Raw genomic sequence first — 22884 nt, forward strand, 5'->3', positions numbered from 1 at the left:
TTTTTCTCATGATTTTAAAAAGTAATTAGCTAGATTATGGAATTTTCATTTCACCATTCACTACTTTTATAGTGGATGATCATTTTGATGGAATTTTTACCATTCATATAAGACTAAATGGAAATGACTACTTATTTAGTTCTGTTCTACTACATGGCATTGTTATTTTCTGTCAAATCTACATAAATAAGACAAAAATGAGACAGAAATTATATAAACAATTACTGGGAAAAGTGAAACAGAATGATTGATTATTGATTTATAGTGAAACATTCTAAAATCTATTGGGAGTTGGGAGATTCATTTTTATCATACGTCTGTCATTGATTATTAAAGTAATTGAAAGCAATGTAATTTGTACTTACAGTATAGCCACTTTTTTCATAGACACAGAAACATTTCTTTCAAATTAATACTCCCTTTTGTTTAAGAAAATTTATTTATAACTATTTTATAAGAGTATGGAGTCAAACATACACTCTGGCCTGAAGAAATAACACTATCTGTTTTTCTTTTTCTAGAATAAAAGTGGATAAGAAGATTAGTTTGTCCCCATTAACTTTACCTTTATGTTTTCACAAAACAGGAAGAACTAGTCCAATTGATTTATCTCATAACTTTATTATAAAATACATATTTTAAGAGTGTCAGAAAATCTACATGATAGAGAGTATAAAAAAACCTAATTGGGATAGAAATAGTTTCTAAGAACATAAAGAGAAGCAGTAATCTATCAATTAGTTGGAGTTGGAATTGTGAAGACAAAGTTTGAGATGCTAATTACATTCCACCCCTCACTGTGCTATGCTGCTTTAAAAAAGAGCTACTTACTTCTATAAGATGTGGATGATTCATCAACAATTTCCAAAAGTAAGTTCTCTATAGGTTTGTTTGACGATTAAATTAAACACATATTTGTAGTACTTAGACACAGGATTGTCAGATCATCTAGACTGCTGTGACAAAGTACTTTAGACTGAGAAAAAGCAGATATTTATTTCTTATACTTCTGAACATAGATGAAAAAATTCCCAACAAAATATTAGCAAACCTAATCCAACAGTTTATCAAAGATTATTCACTATGACCAAATGGGATTCAATCTAAGTATATGTATATATTTATATCTTATCAATAAATAAGATACACTAACAGAACGAAGAATAAAGCACATATGATGGTCGGGTTCTGGTGGCTCATGCTATAGTCCTAGCAATTTGGGAGACTGAGATCAGGAGGATCATGGTTCAAGACCAACCTAGGCAAATTTACAAGACCCTATCACCAAAATAACCAGAGCAAAATGGACTGGAGGTGTGGCTCAAATGTTAGAATGCCTGTATGCAAGTGAAAAGTCCTGAGTTAAACCCCAGTCTCACCTATATCATCCCAATAAGTGAAAAAATACATTTGGGAAAATTCAGAATTCTTCAGGATAAAACCCTAAACAAATTAGGTATGCAAGGAAAATACCTCAACATAAAAAGATCATTTTTAATAAGCCAACAGGTAGCACCGTACTGGGTGGAGGAGAGCTAAAAGTTTTTGAATATCTTGAGCAAGTCAAGCATTCCCACTTTTACCACTTTTATTCAAGTTAGCTAGAAATCCCAGTCAGGGCTTTTAGGCAAGAAAAAAGTAACTGCAGATGACATTATCTTTTCTTTTGAAAACTCCATGAAAAGTCTACTAGGAATAATAAATGAATTCAACAAAGTTACAGGATATAAAACTTACATCCAAACAGCAGCATTCATTAACAAGCAATAAATCACTAACAAACTACAAATCAAGAAAGCAATCCCATTTATAATAGATACACAAAATCTAGGAATAAATTTAAGCAAAGAGGTAAAAGATCTTTGCAATGAACACTCTAAGGGACTATTAAAAGAAACTGAGGAGGCCACACATGCATGCATAAAGATAAAAGGACAGAAATTCTGTGTTCATGGATTAGAAGAATCAATGTTGTTAAAATATCTTACTACCTAAAGCAATCTACAGACTCAATGAATTCCTTATCAAAATACCAAGGCCATTTTTTATAGAACTAGATAAAACAATCCTAACATTTGTATGAAACCATAAAAAAAGTTCCAATACTCAAAGCCATATTGAGCAGGAAGCATTACAAAATATACTACAAAGCTGTAGTAATAAAAATATCATGCTCCTGGTATTAAAACAGGTACATATATCCTGGCACAGAATAGAGAACCTACAAGTAAACAAAGCAAATCTATAAATCTATAGTCAACTGGTTTTACATTTTTTTAAAGCCTTCAGTATCCGGCACGCCCTACAACCAACTGATTTAATGGATTTTTAAACAGAAGTGCTAAAACAAGCATCAGATATTTTCAATAAATGCTGGTGCAGAGAAAACTGGGCAAAATGAAACTGGATTCTTTTCTCTCATATCATAAACAGCAATTAACCATGAGTTAAAGACTAAATGTAAGATCCCAAAGAATAAAACTACTAGAACAAGACAGCAGAAATGTTTCAGCATACTGAAATAGGCAAGGATTTCTTAGGCAAGACCCCCACCAAAGCACAAGTAACAAAGTAAACATAGACAGATGGCATTACATAAAACTAAAAGCTTCTGCTCAGGAATCGAAACAGTCATCAGAGTGAAGATGCACCTAGAAAATGGGAGAAAATATATGCAAGTTATACATGTGACATGGAATTAATATTCAGAAATGTAAGGAACTTGAAAAACAAAATAACCAGAAAACTAATAACCTAATTGTAAAATAGATGATTAGATGGAAATAGATATTTCTCACAAGAAGACATCCAATGGTAATAGGTATATGAAAAATTAATCACCACAGAAATATAAATCATAGCCATAAAGAGATACCATCTCACTCCAATGAGAATGGCTATTGCCAAAAAAGTCAAAAGATAAGTGTTTTTTTAAAGATGTGGAGTAAATGGAAGGCTTACATACTACTGGTGGAATGCAAATTAGGACAGCAAAAATTAGAGCAGAGAAAACTATGGAGGCTGGTCAAAAATATTAAAAATAGAACTACCACATCATCTGGATATCCTCTTAGTGGCCACATATCCAAAGGAAATGAAATCAATATGTCAAAGAGACATTTGCATTCCCATGAATTCAGTGTTCACAACTGCTAAGAAATTGAACTAAGGCAAACAGTGTTCACAAAAGCCAAGAAGTGGAAGTAATGTAAGTGCCTATGAAGTGCTGAGTAGATGAAGAAAATGAGGCACATATACACAATGGAATATTAGTCAGTTGTAATAAAGAAGGAAATTCTGCCATTTGCAACAACATGGATGAAGACAGGCACAGAAAGCCAACATGACCTCACTCATGCAAAATCTGAAAAAGTTGATTTCATAGAAATACACAGTGGAATGGTGGTTACAAAATTCTAAGGTGGTTGGGGGAGATATTCAATAATGGATAGAAAATTACAGTTATATAGAAGGAATAAGTTCCAGAGATTTATTGCATAACAAGGTAAATGTAGTTAATGACAATATATTTTAGTCTTGAAAAATGCTAAGAGAGTCCATATAAAGGGTTCTCACAACAAAATAATAACCATGTGAAATAATGTATAAGTTTATTACAGTTAACTATTACATAATGTATATACTTTAAAACATGTTGCACACAATAAATGCATGCAATTTTATCTGTCAATTTAAAAAATAAATAAATTTGAAAAGTTATGAAACAATCACAAAGCTTATACATATATATACTCACCAATACAGGTAGGTAAGGAATCATTCCATTGGGCCAAAGAGTTGGGGACTGTATCACACCTAATTGCCATGGATCCATGGAGAACATAGCCTGGATTACATTCAAAAAGAACCAATGAACCAACTGCAAACTCATTGCCAATTCTTCTTCCAAACCTTGGTTCAGGCACAGAACTGCATTGTGTGGAACTTGTTCTAGGAACAGCTGTGTAGAAATAATTGTGGTTTTAATTTCATATTCATTAAAAAATATAGATTTTTAAAATGTAACTACTTCAACAGACTTCAAAGAAATCACTTTTTGTCAGAACTTGAATTAACAATTTGAATACACTACTAAAAATTAAATTGCATTCAAAGCCAAACACAACTTAAAATGAATAATGGTATTGTCAAGATTTTTTGTTAGGAAAGTTTTACTTTTGATCCTTTAACATAAATTGTGTTGGTTTTTTTTTGTTGTTGTTGTTTTTAGCAAACTCTTATTAATACAACACAGTAATTTTAGCTAGGAATTGCAATTTATGGGATCAAATCAAAATAATTGTTTTCTACTTGAACTTGGGATACCAATTCTAAAAACTTTGTTTTAGGTTACATGAAATAATTTTACAATTATTTTTCAGCATTTGGTCCTTAAGGATATAGATTTTTAAAACAGCAAACACATTTTATTTATTTAATAGCATGTTTACAAATTTAGCTTTAAAACATATTTGTTATTGAAGAAGAAAATAACTACATGAGGCTAAGCAGAATAAAAGTCAGACAGATTAACAACAATAAAATTTTCAACTTTATCATACAATATCAAATTTGAAATTGCTTTTAGATTTTTTATGTCCTTTGATTGTATTTTTTGATTTAGTAAAATAGAATGATAACAGGATGTTTTTTCTTTTTAAAACACATACAAATGTGAGTAAAGAGATAGACAATAGCCCAAAAAGTCATATCATAAATTCCAAATAGATGAATTCCAAATTAATTAAATCCTTTTACATGACTTGTGTAATACAACTAAATTTTTATAGTGCCTTTTAAAATTTCTAATTGCACAAAATTTTTACAAGGGGAAGTGCTATTAAAAATAAAACAATATAACATTATTAGTCAAATGGTAAACAGAATGAGGGAGTTTAATAAGATATCAAATCACAAGTAGTTATATATTTTTAAGGAATAATGTTCAAGGTACAGTGGAGAAGAGCTATTGCATGATCACACAATATTCAAACAAAATATTTCCAACGATGGCTCTTGATCTAGTTTAGTGATAATGTGGAAGGTTGTCTATAAACGGGAAGGGAAAACTATATAAATGAACTTTTAATATACAAAATCTTTGATAAAAATGATTTTACTGGGAGAATAAGGCAGTATAATTTTAGAAAGAGTAATGATTTCCATACATAATGATTTTCTACATAAATCAGTGCAAAAACATTGTACATTTTCAATTTAGAGCACTAGACTATGAGGAAAATAGAAAATGTAAAGAGTGAAGAATTGTCAGAAAAACAAATGTTTTTGAAAACAGTATGCTGAGAAGGAAGGAAAATCAGGTATTTAAATTGAGAATAATGATGGAAGCAGTAGGTCTTTTTTTTTTTTTTACTTTGGTCAAAGCAACAATGTTTGAGTGAAGGTGCGGGAGGGGAAACGGTAAAACTCCTTTAAAAAGACTTTTGTCTCTCTTATATGGTTATGAGAGTATTATTCTTCAATGACTCTGAATAAAGCATGGAATTGATATCATTCCTTAGTGTGCTTCTAGGCTACAGGGTCACTTACCTTGATAAACAAAGTGAAATCCCTTAGCTGTTATTGGTCCAACTGAAGTAAATCGAATTGTGATCTGATTACCTGAACTCAGTGGAAGTGATTCTCCTACTCAACAAAACAAACACTAAGATATCATAAATAATTTTCATTCAGTACACCTAACAAATTATACTATTTTACACTGTTATTTGAAAATGTCAATCTATATTCTATCAAATTACTTTAAAATATCCTACCTCTAACAAGATATTTTCTTTGGGTTCAGCTTCAATTACAACCTTTTTACTAGAAGGCTTTAATTACATTTTAATACATATTGTCTCATTCTTCAAAGAATCCATAAATATTATATTACAATAAACACCTCAGACTGTGATTAAATATTATACTTATTTGTTTACAGTCCTTGAAAACAGTTGGTTATATTTTTCTCAAGCTTCAGAGTTACTTTTAAATTGTGTTTCTATTATTTAAAAAAAAATGATTCTATTTTCATTTTGCTTTATTTCTAGTATGGATGAAATAAATCTCAACTTTGTCTATAATACTAATCAAAATCAGTCTTTAATCAATAACTGATGCATGGCAGTTCTATTAAAGGATACCTGAATGGGATCCTGAGAGGGAAGATAACAGAGAAGATTGCTGAGTTGGCCCATCATACACCTCAACAACATCGTGGAGTGATGTCTGGAAAAATACAAACTGGCCAAACACCACTGATCAACAGGAACCGGGAGAAGCAAACAAATCACCAACCATCAAAAACAAAAACAAAAAACAAAAACAAAAAAATAGAAAGAGGAGGAGAGAGAGAACAAAGTATTACAATATAATAGTGATCTTGTTTTGTTTTGTTTTGTTCTTTTTGTTTCTAGTTTTGAAAGAGGCTAGGTGCCAATTGGTGGATATTCCTGACACATGTATTTCAGGTCACAAAGGCAATTAATGACCATGACCTAAAGGAAATAAAATTTTAGAGAGACTATTCATAAAAAAATGGGTATAATATTTAATTTAAATCAGAAATAGTAAGACTGTTGTGATTAAAGAGTTATGTAACCACTTTTGGATTTTTCCTGATGGAAGTTTGGTTCTTTTCACTTTGTGACTCTCTTCTCTTTTTCTAATTTTTTTCTCCTCCTTTAGATGGGATAGACAAGAATTTTAATTTGGGGGAATTTTGTAAGATTGCTCTTTAAATGCCATTCCATCATTACAAATAATCGTTTCAGTAGAAAATATATCAGCAAGATACTGTTTTAGGGATAGTGCTTAATTTACATTCTATGTCAAAAATGATTCCTAAAGATTTATTGTTGATATTTTGTCAAAATAAAGACACATTATTTAAGATTCCTCAGCAATTGAAACATTATAAAACTTCACAAAATGAATTCTATTTCATGGTAAGCACAATTTTGAAGGACTTACCAAGAGAGCTTTATAAATGACTCATTTTTTTGCTTATTTTTAATTATATAGTAAATTTACATTTGGAATCTACCCAAACTATTAACCTCAAAGAAAGAATCCATTCAAGTATACAAATGAACTTGTGTTTTGTCCTTTGAAAAGTTGAAATAGATAACAATAATTATCTTTAAAACATTTCACTGAATAGAAAAATTATAGAATATTAAGAGAATGCATTTTTTGAAAAGGTAATAATTTATAAGCAAGATAACTTTTATAAATTCAGAATCACATTTTCTTGTTTAAATAACACATTGTATGAGTATAAAACACACATATTTTTGAAGTTCTGTTTCATATTTTATACCTCAAATCCAGGTTGTGGGTATCCTTAGATGTTCCCTTTGAAAATATTCTAGTCCACTTGAAATGTGGTAGCTTTTGCGTATGAACAAAGGTACACTTGTAATAACATAAAGGAAGCTACACTTATTATTTGACCATGGAAAAATAAGCTGGTGATCTCAGTCCATTTTTTTTTGTAGCAGAAAATGAAATGAACACACTAGAAGATATATTATCCTTTCTTTGATTCTGAGTATTAAAGTACTTTACTTTGTAACTAATCCTCCTTAAAATATATTTCCTGGAGGAGATAAAACCAAATGTGATTCTACCAAACCAGATACATGTAATAAATTGTTTTTAATAGTTTAAGAGTCATATACATTTTTTGAGACCATCTTTAAAAAGATGCTGAATTTGATGCAACACATCCTAAGCTACTTCAAAAATATCCCAAAAAAGAAATTAAGAAAAGTTTTGCTTTCAGTTTTTGCATTATTGGTGTTTGAATAATCTGTTTTCTAATGTGTCTTTAAAAGGTTCTAATGTACTGTAGATGTTGCCATAGCTTTACCATGTGGCCAAAAAAATTACTAGAGTAATTACAAGACCTTTATCAAATACACTGTGCATCAAAGCTCTAGACATATAATTCATTTTTCCTCTAATCATTTTGGGAAGTCAGTAAGAAAAACTAAAATTTAACATCCTTTGACTCTTCTTGTCTAAATTTCTCAAGTATTTCACTGGAAACATTTAGTTTCTAAGTAAACCACTGTGCTTACTAACATCCAAAGAACCAAAATATAATTAACCCAGAGATTTTTGCAAGGAAAAGGGAGTAGAAGGTGTCTATTTTTTGTTTTTGTCTTTAGGTCTCTTCTCAATTGCAGTTTCTCTATAGATAGACCAGTTTTGTGTCAATTAAATTGAAAATGTTGAAGATAAAACTGTTAGTGATACAGCCATTTATGCTATATTTTTATAATGTTAAGTAAAGAAAACTGGTGAGTATGTTCTTTTGAGTATTGCTAATACTTTATAACAAAGTTGCTTGTGGAAATAACTCTGAGATGACTATAGGGAGCCTTGAGGATGGGGGTAAGTGGAGTCTTATTAAGCAATGAACAAGCTACATTTCTTTAACTACAATCTAACTTTATATTAATATGAGTAATTGACATTTTTAATTAAAAATGGCTTGCATTAGGAAAAATGTGCTCTGAAAGGATATTGAATCATTATATCAAAAACAGAATTATAAACTATCCATTTAGTGAGGTATTTTGTAGCATGTGGTATTTTGTTCCTGAGGAATCAGAAACAGTTGTATAGTGACTTGATTTCTTATAAATTATCAGATTATCATCTTATTAAACTAATGTTATTTTCCTGGACCAAATTCCTCCTTCTCAGCCAAATATTTTAGAATTAAGTAGCATCCTTCAGTTTTGATTCTCTACTTTGCTATTAAGTGTCTTAATTCATTTAACTTTCTTATGTGCACACAGCAGTAGGTATTTTGCTTCTAAGAATGGCCAAAGGCATCCCTTACCTGATTAAAGCTAATGTAGAGAAAGTCTGGTAGAGATTTTCGCATGGATCATATGTTTACTAAATGCTGTTTCTTGTTAGCATGTTCTGAAGCACACCTGGATCAACTGTGTTTATGGGGACTATTATGTGATGCAGTGATTATTGGCTTGTAACACACCTATTTTTTAATCTATTGGTAAATTCATTTTCTTCCTTCCTTCTTTCCTTCTACCTATGTCCCTGTCTGTGTAATTCATCTATAATCATTATTTGGTTATTTAAATTCCCTTTGGAACCATCATAACATTTGACGTAATTTAAAGTTAAATCAAAATTTTAATACATGTATATTTTATGTTCATGTGAAAGCTGTGATTATGCCCTCTTTTTAAAAATTACATTTTGACACTGATCTTGTCTCAACCTAATAATTATTTCTAAAACTGCATTTTATCCCCAAACACTGTGCTGATTATGTATACTCAGCATTCCAAGCAAGCACTTTTTTATGTTTCTTAGTTTACAAGCAGAGGTAAAGAATTCCCTGTATCTCAGCTCTAAATTTCTTTTATCTGGAGATACTATGCGCTGAAGTATAAAAGTAAGTTTTGAACACCAAGCTGTTTCTTATGGGAAATGTTGTTTTGATGGATTTTCCCTCTTTTATAAGCATAATTCAAGGTAAATACATTTTTAATGCTTTTGTAAAATAATTTTTCTCACATTCTGTGTATTACAATCTGGAAAAAAGGAAGAAAACAGAACTTAGGAAGATAAAAAGTAAACATGTAAAATATCCCTGCAAATAAGTCTATATAAGTAATTTTATACCTGACATTACTTCTGAGGTTTTTATTTTCCATACATCTTATTTTAGATAGACTTTTAATTCAGTCAGTCTTGGTTGATTGTGTTCTATGATACATGAGGAACTGGATTAAATGTTGATGTTAAAAAAATGACCCAAAACACACAGGGCCCCTCCTTTCAGACTCTATTAATTATATTTGTATTTGTTGCACTGGCAGCTTAATTTTATTCTACCTCTGAAAAGACATTAAGATTAGCTGATCAAATAATCTAACAAGAGGGGATTCAGGGTCCACGCAGATTTTTGCTGTTCTAGTCATTTAAGCCATTCTTCAAAGCAAGTCCTCTACCAACTTCCAGTGGGCAACATTTGGAGGCCTTCCAGATTGCTTTTTAAAGAAATCTAAAATTAATATTTTTAAAGCTTTAGATTTTTAAACATTACTTAAAAATCTGATTCAAAGCACTTAGTGAAAATCTCTAATTTCGATCATATTGATAGAATGTGTGTCCTAACTTTAAAACTATGTCCTAGTCCATTTGCACCTCCACAAAAAAGCAAATAAAGAATGAGACAAGGCATTATGTTTATCTGCTTTTCTTTGTAGATAAACCAAGGTTTATTTGAAATTGAATTTTTATACCATATTCAACCAAGGTACAGAGGCAGGGCTCCATTTACTGAGAAGGGACCTGGCATAAATTTTCGTTTAACCAAGTTTTAATAACCAGTTGTTTTTTAATTCTATCCCAAATCCTAGTAAGTACATTTTCCTTAGGTCACATTCATTTAACTCCTGAGACTTTGTTCATTCTCCTTAGTTAAGCCTTCCTAAAAATAAGTTGACAAATGATGACAGAGAGAATTAGCATAGCTAAACTGTACAATGCTCAGTAAAGACCAATAGTTGTCCTGAAAGCATCACTGAGGAAAACAGCATAGTGGCTTCCTGGACTTGAACATAATGCCAAAAATGGGTTAGTGCCCCTAGGGTGGTGTGCTTGCTTAGACGATCAACAAGCAGAACAACACAGGTTTAAAGCTCCCTCTGTGATAGTCTGTTCTGCGACACTGTCAAAATGTTCCTTCACTGTTGGCCAAGTACCTCCTTGTCCAAACCTTAATCAGATACTACCTAATCCTCTAACTTTGTCTTGCATTTTTACTTCTATTTCTGTCCTTGCACTGTCCAATCCTAGCAAGAATCTGTAAAGTAAGTTTAGCTAGAGTCCTCTACCCTCAATATCTGATCAACACTCCCACTACCCTGTAGACAATGTGATTATCCTGACCTGCCTTCAGCAATAATCCTGCTAATTTAGCTTAAACAGAATGTTCTATTACCACTAATTTTTCTCCTCTGAGTAATTTTTCATCTACTGATTTCTATTCTTTTGTCTACAAATTCCAATTTTTTCCTGTTATATTTGAAGTTCAGCTCAGTCTCTCCATCCTATTGCAAAACTCCATTGAATTGATTCTTATATCTATCTTGGTAACCTTGAATAAAGTCCATATTTCTATTCATCAACAAGTGAATGACTAGCTTTTTAAACAGTCTAAACCAGAAACTTCTAGAATTTACATTAAATTTTTTGGTGACATCTAAATAAATAGCTAGTTGTATCAAGGATCACTGATTTAGAAATTAATTAACTTTAAATGAGGATAGTAAAACAAATATGGACAAGATTACTAAAATTCAGTGATCAGGACTGGAGTTCTTGAATTCAATATGAAAATTGAATTTATGTAAATAAAGAAGAATTTCAACTTTGATTATTATCATTTTCTTTCAGAGGGAAATAATTCTGGACAAACTAATGGCATGTTAGTATGAGATGGGAAAAATTCATAATCTAACTGGGACAAGATTAAGGGAACCAGTTCTATGGAAGGTGGTGAATAATTAAAATATCTAAGAAAGTAATGACCAAATTCAGATTTGATTAAAAGCTTATTTTGATAAAAGGGTTCAGATCTGGTGGGAGATAGCAGAGCAACAGGTCCCTTTAAGAACTGGTGGTTCTAGCAATCAGATAGATCATGTCATATTGATTGTGGTGTCAAGATGCAAGCACAAACAAGGCTTCTGTGCTCTAAGAAATAAGAGACAAAACAGGTTTGGTGGGTGTAGCTCAGTGTTAGAGCACTGGGCTAGCATGTGTGAGGCCCTGAATTTGATCCCCACAACCATAAGAAATGAGAGAGAGGGAGAGAGAGAGAGAGATAGAGAGAGAAACAAAACAGGAAAAAGAAAGAATGGATCATGCTTGTCATTCTGAGGCTCTAGGGCTCTAGGTATCTAGGCCATCCCTGGGCAAAAATGTGAGGCCCTACCTGAAAAATAACTAAAGCCAAAAAGGGTTGGAGGCATGGCTGAAGTGGCAGAACAGCAGCCGAAAAAGTACAGACTCTGATTTCACACCCAGTACTGCCAGAAAAAAGAAAAAAAAGGATGCAATAGTTTATAGAGATTGGCAGCATATGTAGCTGAGCAGAAAGGACTAATGTTTGTAAATGACCATGTCATTGTTCTGAAATGCCTTATGATATTAGGGCATTTCATAAAACTGCCTAATGAAGAACTCTGGAATCAGACTTCTTAAGACTAAATCTCTAATTAATCCCATTTGAAATTATTTCCTTTTTTGTGCTTCACTTTCCCAATCTGTGAAACAGGTATTTTGAAGGCACTTAGCTTCTTAGCATTGAAGTGAATATTACATACACAGATACATGTAAAACAGTGATCATAACATAGTAATAAATACTAGGCATTGAGAATAACTTGGGTTTGCAAATACATAGGTTACTAATTCATCTCACATTTTACTGAGAGGCAAAGTTTAACTGTACTTGGATGTTAGCATACCTTTACCCATTCTCTGCTTTCTATACATGAATATATAAGAAAATTGACAGGACTGATTGGCTTAGGTGGATATTCCAGCTATTTTGAGCAAAGTTAATCTGCTTTACCATCTCAAAATGGATAGGCACTTCTCTGTCTCCTTGTTCTTACATTCTATCATTTTGAGTGGAAGAAAAAAATGTAATTATCAGCTTTCTACTTGGGTTAAGAAAAGAAGGTGAGGGCTGATGGAGTGGCTCATGTGGTAGACTGCATGCCTAGCAAGCATGAGGCCCTGAGTTCATTAAGACCTCAGTTACCACACAAAAAGAAGAAAGAAAAAGGAAAGAGGGTGAGAGTGTATTCTAATTTAATTTTGTTTACTTCCTGCATCTGAAATCCCCTTGTTGCAAATAATTGAAACTCCATCACAAAAGAAATAGTTCCATACAGAAAGAAGACTGGGTAGGAAAGCAGTGGAAAAATATGATAAATTCCTATTAGATCTCAGCTTTATTCTCAATATGCCTGTTGCTTCTTTTGCAAATCTCCACATTCTTTTGTATTCTAGGGCTTATCTTGACTACATTACAAACTCAGCTGGTTTGTCACTGCTAAAAGTTTTCTAAGAAGCCACTCGTTTGCTCAGCTTGCATTTTATTCACCACAACGGCACAGATGAAGCACACACGTGCACCCACACTACAGAATGCAAATAAAAACATCCAAATCAAAGATTCCCTTAGATGCACTTGATTGTGTGTGAAAGCATAAAAATTAGTGTTGGTGACATAAGCCATCGAAAACTTTCTAGATTTATATGAAACTTGCTTCATGTACTCATCCATGTAGTTCGAGACATTATTTTAGGGAGATTGTGCCATCTTGTTTGATTTGTGCCATGTATGCAAAACAGATTTTCTTTTAAATCAGTATTATACATAGAAGTGTATATTTTCTATGTTCTTTGAGTTTAAAAAGTCCTTATGTTGTAAATAGCTACAAGGTTGCATTTTGGGACCACTTGGATATCTCTGGATTTTAAAATCTTTATTTATTTATTTATTTTTCAATTCACGGCAATGCTGGTGTTTGAAATCTGGGCCTTGCATGTACTAAGCAAGTGCTCTATCACTTGAATCACATCTTCATGTATTTTTTTTTTTAAGTTTATTTTTCAGATAGGGTCTCATACTCTTTGCACAGGCTGGCCTTGAACTGAGACACTGCTGTTTTTGCACCTCTGTAGCTGTGGAGCTGGAATTACAGGCTTATACCACCATGCCCAGTTTGTTTGTTGAAATAATCTTCCTAACTTTTTGCCTAGCTGTCTTCAAACCATAATCTTCCCGATCTCTGCCTTCCATATAGTTGGTATTGCAGGTATGAACAACAGTACTTGACCCATATTTTCTCTTTTAAAAATAATTATAAAGTGTATAATTATAACTTCAACTTTCTGAAAAATATATAAAACTTTGCTATTGTGAAAATTTGGTCTCAAAAGCACAAAAAAGGCAGAACTTTTAAAATCAGTTCTAAATGAAATGTATGTACTCCTTTTTATTTATTTATTTATTTATTTATTTGAGATGCTAGAGATGGAACTCAATGTATTGTGCATGCTGGCAATCTCTCTATCATAAGCAATGTCCCCAGACCAGTGTACAACTTATTTTTAAAATGCCATCCAGCTTTGGAAATGTTTAGGTAGAAATTGCATTCTTTGATATAATAATAAGCAAAACTTTTCATTAATATTTTTAAAACTTTTATATTTTCTATGCATCGGTTATATTTTAAACATCCCTGGTTATTATTATACCACACTTGCAGTATTCACTCATGAGCTGTTTGGTACTATTCCTCATTATAGTGAAGATGAGTCATGTAGATTATATTATCTGGGGTTGATCAAATTCTCCTTGGCTCCACTCCAGATACCAAAGCTGATTTTTTCCTGGTGCCAAATATCTAGAAGTGCCAATTCAACAGCTCGCAGAATATAGTATGATCATGTTGATTCTAAAAATAAACATTCAAAAATCCTAACATGCATTACTATTTGATAACAATTAGGAAACAAAAGATGTCATTTAAAAATTTACAAATCTGTCAATGATAGTGTCCAATTATCCAATAATTTAGAGGCTCCAGGAAGTTGGATCTGCTTAGAACTCACCCCAGTCAATGAAGAGCTAAGTTTTCTTCCTGTTAACATTCTATTATGTGGCACTTCTATCAATCCATAATCTAGAGTTACTAACAAAATTCACCATATTGACTTTCAGACTTCTCTATACATGGCTTTCATTCTGTACTGGAGGCATTTGCCTACAAGCCAAAATTTCAAAATTGCCTACTTGACATATTTTAAACATAGAGACTTTGCAAAAACAATCTTATGGCAAGTATAGTTCAATTTTCTTTAATTGTTCCAGGAGTAAATATCTATTCAATGGCAAGCAAGTACTTTATCTGCAATTTGGCAATTGTAGCATTTCCTAACAGCTGAAAATTAATTTGGTGTATAAAAGCAATGAAATTAAGGAAAACACAATAAGCAATTTTATGGCGTTATTGCAAGTTTAAAGTGTTAGTACACTTTATTAACATTTTTTCTTTTGAACTCATTCTCAATTTGGAGAAGTGCTTTTCTCTAATCATCCCTAAAAATATTTTTGTACACATTTGGCAAAATGTTTCTGCCAAATCCCAACTAGGCTAGACAGATCCAGTTTAGGAAAACATTATCTCATGGAGAGAATGGCTAAATTAAATTACCAGGATTTATTTATTATGAGACTTTTTCAATATATAGAGATACTATAATAAAATAAGCACCTATAAATCCATTGCTAACTTGTAATACCAACACCTTTCCAAAAGGTCATGTTTTATTTATCTCTCCTTCTCCCCACTATATCCTCAACCTGGCTTACTGTAAAGTGCTCATAATATCATTTATTTCTTTTACTTCTTTTCTTTTCTTTTTCTTCCCTTTTCTTTCTTTCTCTTTCTTTTTTATTTTGCTAGTTGTGGGATTTGAACTCAGGACTTTGTGAGGCAGGCACTCTACAACTTCAGCCACACCTCCAGCCCTTTTGTTCTGATTATTTTGCAGATAGAGTCTTGCTTTTGGCCAGGCTAACCTGGACCAGGATCCCACAATTTTAAGCTTCCTGCCATCAGTGGAAAGACAAGAATGTGCCATTATGCCCAGATTTTTCCTGTTGAGATGGGATCTTTCTGGCCTTGGTCCTCCAAATCTCTGTCTTCTGCAGAAGTTGAGATAACAGGTGTACACCACAATGCCTGACTGTTGGTTGGGACCAGGTCTCTCAAACTCTTTGCCCAGACAGGCTTCCAACCATGATCCTCCAGGTTTCAACCTCCTGAGTAGCTAACATTGCAGGTATGAGCCAGTATGTGGCTCCAACACCGTATCTTTCCTCCATAAATGCATCAGTATCTCTAACTAACCATTACTAAACATAAGATAATTACTAGGCCTAACAAAATTAGTAAAAATTTCTTGCTCTTATTTCCCCAATTTTCACTAGAAAAAAACAAATGAAATATCTTGTCTTTTAATAATTTGTTCAATTTGTAATCCAAAACAAAGTTTATACAATTAATTTGGTTGATGTCACTTAAGTCATTTTACTATAATATCCCTGACTGCTATCTTATTTTTTAATGGCATAATCTTTTTGGAAAAAATATGAATCTATTTTAGACTAATAGACTAAAATAGGATAAAACTGTACACATGAAAATTTTACTGTTGCACAGTTTTTACTGAGCTATTTATGAAGCTAACTATAAGTAATGAACTCTACCTGTTTGGAGGACACCTCTAGAGATGAGAGCACTACTGTGTGAATGTGGTTCTTCATCCCAATAACTCTCAATTCAATCACAGAAGCTCTGTTTCACTGTCTTTTTATATGGAACTTTGACATATAGTTCAATCTTGAAACCAAGATTCAAGCTCTTGGTTTAGCTTAATTCTTTAACTACACTCTGCATATCACCTCCTACATATGCCATGCTTTTCTTGAAAACCCAGCACCCCAAACCCCTCAGCTCATACTCCCAATGCCTTAAGGATCTTTAATTAGAATTTACAACTATTTAGGAAAACAGAAGGAGGGGTGCATCATAGGGCAATATTTTTTAAATGTTTATGTTTTTCAAAAAAATTATCACTATTCATCTCTCTAAGTTGAGTTCTAGCCTTGGTGTGTTTGTACATTTTTATAAATGTGAACTTCCAAGAGTTCATATTCTTACTACAGATATAATTCCACCACAACTTGACATTTACATTGCTGGACAAAAGTCCACTAAAAATACACAATTAAACTGAAGGAATTTGCTACTCAAGAAATTGAGAAAATGGAACATCTGGTACATTTATATACTAAATGAATAAAAATATATTTTAAATGTTTACTATTTGTAAATGACTTCTAGGCTCTTTGCAGAACATTTAGATTTATCTTCAAAACAACATTTAAGATTGGCACTATTCTCTCTCTTTTAGAGATGAAAAACCTTGAAATTTAAATAAAGTTGAAAACTATCAAAGAGTACCAAGCAAGCAAGCAAGGGGAAGACCTAAGATTTGAAGTCATGGAACATGGGTTTCCTTTGAACCTGATATCTTAACCATTGCCCTGTAGAGCCCAGCAGCCTAGGGTCTACTTTGGTGAACAAGTCTTGGAAGACATTTGGAAAGCCTGCCTAAAGGAAAACTGAACAACTAAGATCTATAATAAAGACCCTCAATTAAAAGAAAAAAGTAAATGAATTATTTTTTCAATATTTTGTTGAGAAAGATGGGGAAATATTTTCTAATATATTTATGAATACATCCATCCTGAGTGGCCAACTTATTATTTAGTCATCATTGATAATTACAGGAGTGAATTTGTGTCATCTTGAAAATATACATATGTACATGAAATTATATTCCTAATATATAAAGTTTTAAATATTCTGTAGACTCGGCATGTTTAGGGATAGATTTCAGAATTCAGGACAGTACCTGAATCTCTTAAAAACTTTCTTTTTTATAATTATTATGAAATAAAATGTTACACAGAAAGAACAAAGGATTTACAGTAAAGAACAAAAGTAAATGTGACCAGCTTTGCTACTTATTGATTGTGTGACCTTGAACACACTACTTTTTGAACTTTTTCCTAATCTTTAAAATATTATGCACTGCTTAATATTGTTGTAAAGTTTAATCTGTAAAGTATCTTGTCCAACAGGTATCTAATATGTACACTATCACTCACTTTGTATACACACAATGAATATGCTGTATCTTGTGATCTCTCCGGCCTCTGAAAGTTTTTGAAATTAATATATGGTTTTATAAATAAATAGAATTAACCATCAGACATGATGGTCATCAGGAATAAAGTAATCTTAACAATGGAGACAAATAAGAATGCCATGATGATAATAATATCATTATTGGAAGGAACATTGCCACTATTTTCGTCCAAATTATCAGATATTATTCAAATCCTTTCAGTCCCTTAACCTATTCCAGAAGATGCATAAATACACACAGAGCATCAAGGAGCTAATGAAATTAGTCTGAAGAATATATATTGTTCAAGGAATACATTAAAGTTCACTAGTGTACAAATGATCTTATTTATTGTTTCAGTCCCCTGAAAACCATTTCTTTACATAATATTTCTTTATATATGTGTGTGTGCATCTTTTATATACCCACACATATATGTATTTTATGTATGTATACACACACACATATATATACACATATGTGTATATGTGTATAATTTGAAAAGAGTTAATCTTCTAAAAAAAACTAAAGTACATAGCATGATTGATATTTTAGTATCTTTGTCATCATTGTTGTCACCACTCTCACCATTGAGGACTTCAGCAACGTGATTATTGTCAGAAGCACCTAAAATCCATCCATAATTTCATTCCAAATACAAATCTCTTCATTGAGTTAGGCTAATTGCTAAGAAATTCTCTACAATCCATAACATGGATATGTTTCAGTTTTTCACTTAAAGATACTTTTGATTAGAGCAACATTGAAATATACTGATTTGACTAAATAAAACAGAGTTTTGTCCTTCGCCTAGTGTGCATGTAAAATTTAATTGGATTGGTATCACTAGTTGATAAGCAATTGGCCTCTTGATGTTTGAGTGTTTGCCTCTTGATCAAAAATATATGCATATGTAGATTATTTAAGTCCTTTTAAAGAAATTGATTAATATTTCATGTTAAAGTAGGTAACACTTCCATTGAAGTAGTACAATCCAAATTTTAAATGGTGGTCTCTTATTCACAAAGCACTAGATCTTATCAATTTGTCACCATAATAAATTAGCGATACAGGTGTGGACTTTCATAATGTCTCTACTCACATAATGGACCTATCTATAACTTGTGAGTGGGTGGTGGTTGAAAGATAGTTTTCCAAGAAACTGACAAGATGCTGAAAGGTAAGTTTATATACACACATGTATAATGCTTAGATGAACTCACATTTCAATTTGACTTGAAATCATTGCAGTTCATAAAAATATAAGAATATTTTAACCATACAAGAGACTTCACAATTATATAAGTAAATTATTTGTTTTGTACATGAGGTAACTGAAATACAAAAGAATGAACGATTTGCAACACCAAATTTATAGGATAATGCATTTTAAGCTCCAATTAGAATAGGAAGAAGCACATATCCCAGCAGGATTAGGGACTTCACTGACAGAAAATAGGTTAAAATCCCTGGACAAGAATAATGTAATTACTACACCTGCATGGAAAATACAACTTAATCTTATTATGCCTGTGTCCTTATACTCAAAAACATGTTCAAGTCAATAACTAAAGTGGGCAAGTGGAAGGAAGTGAAACACTTGTATTGAAGTATAGCATTTGCAAATTGGAATATGCATATGTGTAGTCTAAGAATGATTGTACTCTTGTTCTTAATTTAAATTAATAATTCATTTTTGAAATCCCATGAATATATTATTCTGCCTTATTTCCATTAAGTTTATGTCTTTTTTCTTCTGTCAAGAAGACGAAAGCTCTTTTACAGTATTCAAGTTCCTGTACTGTCTAGACATGCCCAAAGCTGTGAAGTGTAGAATCATTTCAAACATTCTAAACTGCTTAATAACCCATAATTCCAGTGGAAATATCTCATATTACATTAAAAAACTTTTTACTAATATGTGCAAATTTTATTCATAGAACCAAATGTAGAATTTAGCTTTTAAAAGAAACTATGTGAAAAAATGTGTTTTGGATTTTCTTCAAATGGAAAGTGGTTGAAACTCATTTTGCATCTGAATGCAAAAGGAGCTAAAAATAGCATCACCTCCACTTATCTCACTGTATCTGGACAAACACTTAATTGTTCCAAGCCAATGTCAAAAGCAAATAAAAGAAAGATAATTTAAAAATGTGACTGCAGAAACCAAAAAGCGCATCTATTTACTAATTAGGTTCTACTTACCATAGATAGCAAAGGCAGAGATCTTTGGGCAACACACTATGAAAGGGTCCCATGTGGTTTACATGTAATGTTTTGAAAACTGTAGCTATTAAAAATCTTAGAATAAACTAGTTGTGGTGGCACACACTTGTAATCTTATCACTTGGGCAGTGGAGGCAAGAGGATAGTGGTTTGATGCTAGCCAGGACTACATGATGAGTTTAAGTCCAGTTTGAACTACAAAGACAGACTCTGTCTCAAAAAAAATAGACTGGGAAGGTGTCTCAGTGGTTAGAGAACCTCCCTAGCATGTGCAAGGCCCAGCATTCCATCCTCAGCATCACAAATCTTACACTACATCCTACTTTTATATTTTTTTTTATATTTAGAGAAGGTTGAATTCCAGCATCTTAAATATATTCTGACTTTAAATCATGAACTCCAAATGTTCTTTTAGGCTACTTTGGACATAATTCATGCATTAGAAAAATTTTACTTAATTTCAGTAGGGGGTGAGAAGGGGCCATAGGAAAAAATCCAAAGAAAGCCTCCTTTATGGTTGTGTTGCTGCACTTATGTTTAATGTGCATTGTATCAGACTTATTGTTACTTGAGTAGAAAGTGTTCCTATCTGTGTCCATTTTAAGGAAGAAAAAACTGAGATCCCAAGGAAACCCAAGTGAGACTTGTACAGCTAAGATTAACCTAGATCCTCTTAAATTAATGCACCCACTTTTAAGTGTTGTAGCAAACTCTGTCATACTACGAATATTGGACATTCAAAATAGATTACTTTTTAAACTTTTCTCCCTCATAAGGTAAAACTACTTTCATTAATAATCACAAAGTAAATAACGTTGGCTAGAAAATATAGGCAGCAAAGTTTATTTTATTGAACTAGGTGTATAAAATAGTAGCAAAAATTTAAAATAAGGAAACAAAGAGTATGATAAAAAATTACATGAGTATTAGATGGAGAAAGATATTTAAGAAAATCCTTCCTCTATTTTAGCCTTAAATTTTAAGCAGAAATTAAAACCTCAAATTGCTACATAAGATTATTTGCTAGAAACAAGTTAAATTCTGTTTCTTTGTCTTACAATCATTGTTCCATCATGTTTGTTCTGTTTTAGTGCAAGAATATACATAATAGTGACATTTGAGACATAAACCAAATTAAACTGGGTTAATCTTAAATCATTAAAAGCTTTATAGAATATAATAGCATTAGCTTAATTCTAGTGTGCCAAAAGCAAAAACATAAAGTAGGAGAAAAAATATACCATTGGTGTGTGTTGCGGGGAGGGTTGTGAAAACACTAAAACTTTTAAAACTACTGAAGCTCACGTGGTTCATGCCTGAAGATCATGGTGGCCCATGCCTGTAATCTCAGCTACTTGGAAGGCTGAGATCAGCAGAATAGTGGTTTCAGGCCAGCCTGCACAAGCAGGGACTACTCTCTCAATGGAAAAATGTGTGCCTGATATCACAGAGCAGGGGGAAGCACAAGCTAGGAGTATTGCAGTCCAGGCCAGCCCAAGCAAAAAAAAAAAAAACAAAAAAAAGCACTGTCTCCAAAATACCAAGAACAAAAAGAAAGGCTGGCGCACCCGCCTAGGAAGTGCAAAGCCCTGACTTCAAACACCAGCACTGACAAAGAAACAAACAAACAAAAAATTGAAGCTATGGAGAAATTAGTGACAGTCATAACCAAAATTAAGCTTTTAATGATTGTGAACTTGAACTATCTATAATTTTGAAACAATTTTTTCATCAAAGCAACTAAATAAAATTATGTCATTTTTAATTTATAAATATTACTATTAGATCAAAAAAACTCTTACTGTAATTTGAAATTTTATTTAAATATCATTTCTTCCTTTACTTGATATTATTCGTTTGTGTATCTCACTGCCTATTTTCCTGTCATTCACTACATGTTTGTGAAATGAATATAGACACTCCAATTATATAAAAAAATAGAATGAAAGGCACTGAGACAATGTTTTCACTCTTTTCAGGTGATCATAATACCTTGCAATCATTTTCAAATGCCAGGTGCTAAAATATTGTGTCAGCATAGCTCTTCTTTTTCATTTTCTTTGTTTTGTCTCATCAACAATCAATATTATTTAAGCAATTATCAATCATCTCTGACAGAGCTTCCTGAAATACGAGTTGAATTGCCACATGATGCTTTAAAAGGCTAACAACAGTAAGAGTTTTCAGTTCAGTTCACGTGAGATTGGTGGTTTCCTCCCCTTGGGGGGAAATGTGCAATGCCGTATGTCAAATAAAAGGAAGCTACATGTTCAAAACTAAGCTAGTCATCCTTCCCAATCTCTGCTAACCTGAGGAATATTTGTTTAGATATCCAATGCACTTAACAATGTTTGTGATGACCTACTGAGCCCATGCATGGCTGAGTTACAGGGTCTTTCCTATGGATCCTCCTCCTGAGTACTTCATTTGTTAATCTTAGTCATTGAAGCATGCACGTCACTACTTTCTATCTCTTAAATTTGTCTTGATTCCAATTGACTATTCCTTTCTGTTTTCATTATTATATCTTCAAGAATTTAAGCCCATATTATCTCTGGCCTTCAGGCTGATTTCCTTTGCACATACTTGGAGCAACTCCAATTCATTTTCCACATATTTATGGAAGGTATTAATATAAAATGCAAATATGCTCATGCAAACTTCCCTATGCCAGCCAGTTTTGCTGTGGAATTGAGGAGATGGACTGAATGAAGAACTTCATGTTTTCATTCCCCCTATTTCCCTGACATTTAAATTCTAAAGCTTATTTAGATCCCAGGCACCAGTACCTCAACTCATGTATTTTTTACCTTTTTGGTGTGAACT

General features: G+C 32.3%; 1 protein-coding gene across 6 annotated transcripts in view; it reads right to left on the reverse strand.

The window, feature by feature from the left end:
* Csmd3 (CUB and Sushi multiple domains 3) overlaps positions 1-22884 on the reverse strand; it is a 1205819-nt gene that overhangs the window by 165983 nt on the left and 1016952 nt on the right. For 4 of the 6 annotated variants that reach the window (XM_074069090.1, XM_074069088.1, XM_074069087.1 and 1 more), the window contains 3 exons: positions 6147-6260; positions 5551-5646; positions 3758-3961 (listed from right to left, as the gene is read on the reverse strand). In XM_074069090.1, coding sequence (XP_073925191.1) covers positions 3758-3961; positions 5551-5646; positions 6147-6260 — 414 coding nt within the window. The remainder of the gene's footprint in view (positions 1-3757; positions 3962-5550; positions 5647-6146; positions 6261-22884) is intronic. The other 2 variants (XM_074069089.1, XM_074069086.1) reach the window with 1 other exon arrangement.

The sequence above is a fragment of the Castor canadensis genome, chromosome 3 (assembly GCF_047511655.1).
Source record: "Castor canadensis chromosome 3, mCasCan1.hap1v2, whole genome shotgun sequence".
Lineage (NCBI taxonomy): Eukaryota > Metazoa > Chordata > Mammalia > Rodentia > Castoridae > Castor > Castor canadensis.